General features: G+C 41.1%; 1 protein-coding gene across 1 annotated transcript in view; it reads left to right on the forward strand.

The window, feature by feature from the left end:
• Nucleotides 1-5729, forward strand: part of LOC109464009 (deleted in malignant brain tumors 1 protein-like) — a 37443-nt gene extending 31714 nt beyond the window's left edge. The window contains exons 9-12 of the mRNA XM_019760930.1: nucleotides 3324-3536; nucleotides 4498-4632; nucleotides 5048-5245; nucleotides 5548-5729. Of these exons, the coding sequence (XP_019616489.1) occupies nucleotides 3324-3536; nucleotides 4498-4632; nucleotides 5048-5245; nucleotides 5548-5729 (728 nt within the window). The remainder of the gene's footprint in view (nucleotides 1-3323; nucleotides 3537-4497; nucleotides 4633-5047; nucleotides 5246-5547) is intronic.
• The last annotated feature ends 347 nt before the right edge of the window (nucleotides 5730-6076 follow it).

The following is a 6076-nucleotide window of genomic DNA, read 5'->3' on the forward strand; positions in this document are numbered from 1 at the left end:
CTTCAGGGCTGCTGAAGCTCGATTGTGGAGGGGCGAATCAACTCCTGGTGTGCGGCATATCATTCAAATATACCGGGTGGTCTGTTGAGCTGGACAGGGGGAAAACTATTAGAGCCCCGAAGACAGCCTGCCCCAAGCACGATAGATTGGATAAACTGAAGTTACTTTCAAACTGATATTGTTACTAGAGATATGGTAATGAATGCATGTATGATTTAGGATATGTAGCATGTAACTTGTTACATGTAATTAGTGTCATCATCTGGATAACTGATCTTTCTTTTGTGGTATTGATATTAATGTTAACTAACAACATCCGACATTATCTTTGCTAACAGGTCAATATATTGCCATTCTCACATTCTAATCTAAACCATCAAATAATGCCAAATCTGATATAATTTTGTACGGCAATTGTAAATAACATCAAACTCGAAATCAGCTCAACAAAATAATTTTTAATCTCCAAGTGGAAAACAAAACAAGAAGCATAGGCGACAATTCTCCGTGAAGTATTATATATTGCAACAAAAAGAAGTAGCCATTGGCGACAATTCTCTGTGAAGAAAATAAATCGAACAAAGAAAAATTGTTTAAACGCGCGTCGGCTCAGTCATCTTAAGTCGCAACAACCAATCAGAGATGCGAAATGCCGACACGTGACGCGGGATTTGGGGAAGGGCGCGCGATGCCCGAAATATTTTTGCGTCAATATTCAGCGTCGTGTTTCAAGAGATTAATACCGAGAAACAAATTCTTTTCTTGTTTTGAACGCATAAACATGCATTTACGCTAATCTAGTATGATTCAGGGTTACTTTTTTTACCTGCCATGGCCAGATTATCTAAAGATGTGTGTATTGTGTATACAATCTACAGAAAGAGAAATGTACATCAGGTCCGATCATCCGATTTTCACGTTTCGGTTTTTGGTACTCGGTTCATGAACGTATTTTGGTTTGGCTCCTGGAATGTGCGAAAAAAATGACTCCCGGGACTGTCTACAGGGAACACTCGCACATTCGCGGTGTATCAGGACAGCGCGACTGGTCGTCATTAGCGCAGTAACAGTTGCATAAACGGACGAAACCATTTCAAAGAAATGGGGATGTTTCGAAAATAAGCATTTACTCCAATATCAAAACAGCTACGGTAAAAATAAAAAGACGTGCATCATCCCGGACATAATGCAACACCACATGCGAAATTACACAGAAATGCGACGTACGGAAGAATGCGTTTTGGCTGCGAACATCTTCCAAAAAACTTGGCATCTCTTAACCATGGGCAAAAACATCTGGAACCACTTATAAAAACCACCCCGTATCTGCATGAACTTTTTCCCCCCCCACTGCTATTCCAAACAACGCGTTTTTCTGGACCATTCCAATTCGCCTCGTAATTGTAGGGGTGCGTCTGCGATATTACATTGACCGCGAAAGCAGCAACGGCAAAAATACACATTCGTGCATCAACACGGGCATGCCCGCAGACGGCGTATTAAATTGCGTGCCGATTACACAAAGAGAACCCAGTGTTTTGACTGCGAACATGAAAAATCAGCCGATCACAACACTCCGTCCGGAGGTCCTGACCTCCTTCACGGAGTAATAATCTTTAACCTGCAAGTAAATTCTGTGGGGAAATGAGGCAATACTAGTATTCGATGGGATGCCTACATAATATTTATTCATTGGTCTCCTGTAAGTGTCTTAGTTTAAATCATCGCATAATGGGCCAGCCAAGCAGGAGGTCAATGGATAATCTCCAAGTATTAAATTGGCCAGTCTGTAACCATTTCCCCAGACTGGCCAATTTGATACTGTCTAGCCCCCTCCCCCAAACATCTGCTTGGAGATTAGTCAGTGGATATGGCCCGACAAATATATGGAATATTGACTCGCTTTTACCCCACAGAATCTGCTTAGAAATAAAAGAATATTGAGATGTTCAAAACTACGGCGATATGTACAATGAAAACAGGCAAGAAATACCTACCTATATAACATGCCTGATCAAAGTTGGACGACTGATTTGTTGGCGAAAAGACGAAGGATCGGGTCAAACAAACATCCATCCACAAAGTCGAAAGGCAATCTGCCCGTCGTTGTTTCGCATCAGTCGATGGTCTCATGAAAGTACATGTACTTTAACTAAGCTATAATAATACTCCGTTAACAGTATTAAAAAACATCTCGTGGCAGCAGCCTTGGTGTTTATTTTTATCCTGAATACTAGTAAAAACTGTCCGAGTCAGATCAAAAATGGCGGCCATTACCGACCTATAAGAGGTCATCTACCAGGTGACCTCGCCAAGAAAATACTCCTGATTACCCATATAACTGCGTGTGCAACACTGTCCGGCCGTTAACTTCCTTAGTAAGAAACTGAGTTACTAATAACGGTCACATCCTAGGATGTGAAGATAGCCTCTTGGCTTATTAGTTACTATATAACGGTGGTCACCATTAGTTACTAGTTACTATAAACGGTATGTGTATGGGGTCCCGTACGTGCTTCTGCGTGCTGTCTACATGCAAAAACGCGGGCAAACGTAGGGCATCCGTGCGTGGTGAGTACCGCCTCCGTACGGAATCCTACGGATTTGGGAGCACGCAGACCCGCCGTAGAACTTTAATTGCATGTAAAACTTTTTCTACGTGCGGTCTGCGGATTCACCACCCGTGCGTGCGAGTACGGGCGACGCGCGTGCCCCGTACGTGCCGTGCGGAAGAAGCAAGTGTGAGTACGGCCTCCTTACGGTAAAGTTACAATCGCACAGAGATCTTACGTTGTAAGCACGTACAACTCACTTACCACTTGCGCAACGTACGATGCACGCAACCGCTCACGGCCAGACTTGGCGTGCAGACCACACTTTTACACTTTGCGCAACCGTGCGAGTGACACGTAAACGCCACTCCTTCCCCACGTTTTCAGAAAAAACGTAGCAGACGTAGCCTCCAAAAAACGTACGGACAAAAAGCACGCACGGCGGGTTGTGACCGTCGCTTTAGCTAACCACCCATGGGTGACAGCTTTCCTTCCAGGAGAGGGGATGAGAGCAGCCAAAAACCACACTCGATAGGCATTCTTCAAGAAGAGCTGGCTAAAACTTTATCTAGTGTTGTTCATGATGCTTTCGACGAGAGAGCTTTTAGATAACCTTGCAATTGACTTGATATAATAAAGAGTCTTTTAAAAGCTTGTTAGGCCACAGCAGGTAAATTTATGGATGGCATTAGCATTTACGTGCATTAATGTATCAATTTTCGGCTAATTTTGATGATTTATCATACACATTATAGTTTACGGGACAAGTAGATACTCTATGCCTTTGTTTAGATACAAGCAGAATCCGTCTTGTCGGAGGCTCCAGTAGGAAAGAAGGACGTATAGAAGTCCGACCGGCCGACAGTATGACTTGGGGCACAGTTTGTCACAACCAGTTTGACATGAAGGATGCAGACGTTGTTTGCAAAATGCTTGGCTACCCCAGTGCCCAACTAGTTCGTAACTATGCATATTTTGGCCCAGGTGAGATTTAACTTGTTTCAACTAATTTTCCCGTTATGTACTAAGAATATAAGAAAACAACATGACCCTATATACAACAGCTATGCTATATTAATTTTTACATTAATTTATATATTCTACGCTAGGACACATAGCCTTGATCAAATCAACTCCATTGCTCAACATCTGTAACTGGTACAATGTATGACAGAGCAGAAACAAGTGTATATACATTTTTTTTTCTAATTTTGTTGCCAGCTCTTTTTACTGATATTCGTTATTTACATCCATCACCTAAACCTAATTGCAAGTGTATAAACATAAAACGATAAATAACCATTAAAAATTGTCATGAAAGTTCATCTGTGTTTATAGTAATAATGATAGAATATTTAACTTCCCACACAAAGATCACACAGAGATCCAAAGTTCAAACGATCACTGTCGCCTTTATCAGGATAATGAATGTCCAATCACTTCAAAACGTCATCTCGGTGACATAGAACGCTGCTTGAAGACCAAATTTCTTAAGCAAAACGCCCCAGCTCGCTCTGTAAGAATTTTCTCAACGCATCCACATCGAATCACTCGGCCATATCGTCTCATCGGACAAAGTTTAATACTTAACACAGGCAATATTTATCAGAGCACTCCAGTCATAACCTAACAAAAAATGTGGGCGATTTTAACTCCCTGACACTTGTGATAAATTTCTTACGTCACGCATCCGTAGAGTCCCGTGGATATGGTCACGTGTCTGTAACCATAACTCCCGCGAGATTACATTTTGAAGTAATTGGTCATTCATTATCCCGATGAATTCGACAGTGCAGTGGTCGTTGAAAATTGCATCTTTGTGTAATCTTTGTGTTGGAATAACGTTTAACATTGTACCACAACCATTAAAATTCATGAATTTCATAACCATCCCTTCGCCATATCTCAATGTTGCCTGATATAATCGGTGTCGTTTTCTTTACAGGAAGAGGGCCAATCTACATGGATAACCTGCGCTGTAACGGGGACGAGAATAGCCTGTTCAACTGCTCGTACCCAGGGTGGATGATAAACGATCTAAACTGTAGCCACGACCAAGCTGCAGGCGTGGAGTGTACAGGTGCGTTCATTTTTAAATGTTGTACAGGCATGGACTGTTTAATCATCTTTTTTTAATTACATATACCTACAAACGTATTTATAACATCTTATATACAACAATTATGTGTATAGACTACCGACATGATCGAATTTTTGGGAGAAGATGTTTTACAATCTGATCTTTATACAATATGTAATTGCATAAAACTTCATATTTTATAAACATATAAACACATGCCCAATTACATATGCTTACAAACATATTGACAACATCGTATTTAAAATGATTCTGTAAAAACGTCCAAAATGTTCAAATTTTCGTAAGAAAATTTCTTACAAACCGACATGTATACATGCAATGGCAAAGTGAACCTCATATGTTTGTAAACAAGAACAAACACGATTTTCCGTGTTTACTTTCTTAAAAAAAATAGGAGAACCTTTCCTGCTGGTTGCTACCAATGGTGGAATATTTCAAATTGAAGTCAAGGACGGGTCAGAGGTCAAGATGTCATCTGGGCGGGTCTACTCAGTGGACTACGACCCTAAGACTGACTTCATGTACTGGTACGGTTATAGAGACATCAAACGGGCTCGTCGTGATGGAAGTGGGCAGGAGACCATTGTTAGTGGTGGGTGATATTCATCAATCCATTTGTTACTGATCATCGTTTTACAGTATGCCTTACGGAATTCCACATGTACAATGTATACGCCTGTACTACAGGGGCATCATTGTAGACTAAAATTGCAAGGAAAATCACGTCATTTCTGTTTTGGTCAGTTTAAAACATCCGCCTTCAAGTTTAAAGGAAAATGTCACTATTTGTAAAAATCTTCAAAGTTTTCGACGCAATTTCAATAAAAATACATCCCCTCCATTTGTTCTCATTTACTGACTGCAACACATGACGATATCTCCATCTGTTGTTAGATGTAGCACGCGCGAGGTGCCTAAGGTTGGACCATGCCGGTGGGAATGTGTACTGGAGCGACGATGCCGGACACATCTCAGTAGCCCGGAAGGACGGATCGTTTGTCAGGACACTAACGATCAGGACACTGACATTACAAGGCTCCGCCGGGCAGCTGGTCCTGGATCCCAGAAACGGGTAAATTCATTTAAAACAAGCAGGGCTCAAAAATGATTGCAGTGTGTTTGACATCATCTGTATTGAATTGACAAAACAATTAAAGCAATACACAAGATGAGGAGTTAAAAATACCTCGGTCGGCCCCTTTAGACATATCAACATTGAAGCTACCCCCCCCCCTTATACTTGTAATATATTGATAACTAGAAAGGTAACATTTGCAAGCAAATGCAATATGTTTACCTCAGGATGGTCTTGCCTACGATTTAGCGTTATACCTTTATTAGGAAAGGATGGGTAGAAGGATATTTTGCTTATATTACTGACTTCTATGTACTGTTATTATAGAGTAACATTACCGTAAAAACT

Source organism: Branchiostoma belcheri, unplaced genomic scaffold, assembly GCF_001625305.1.
Source record: "Branchiostoma belcheri isolate BF01 breed outbred unplaced genomic scaffold, Haploidv18h27 scaffold130, whole genome shotgun sequence".
Classification (NCBI taxonomy): domain Eukaryota; kingdom Metazoa; phylum Chordata; class Leptocardii; order Amphioxiformes; family Branchiostomatidae; genus Branchiostoma; species Branchiostoma belcheri.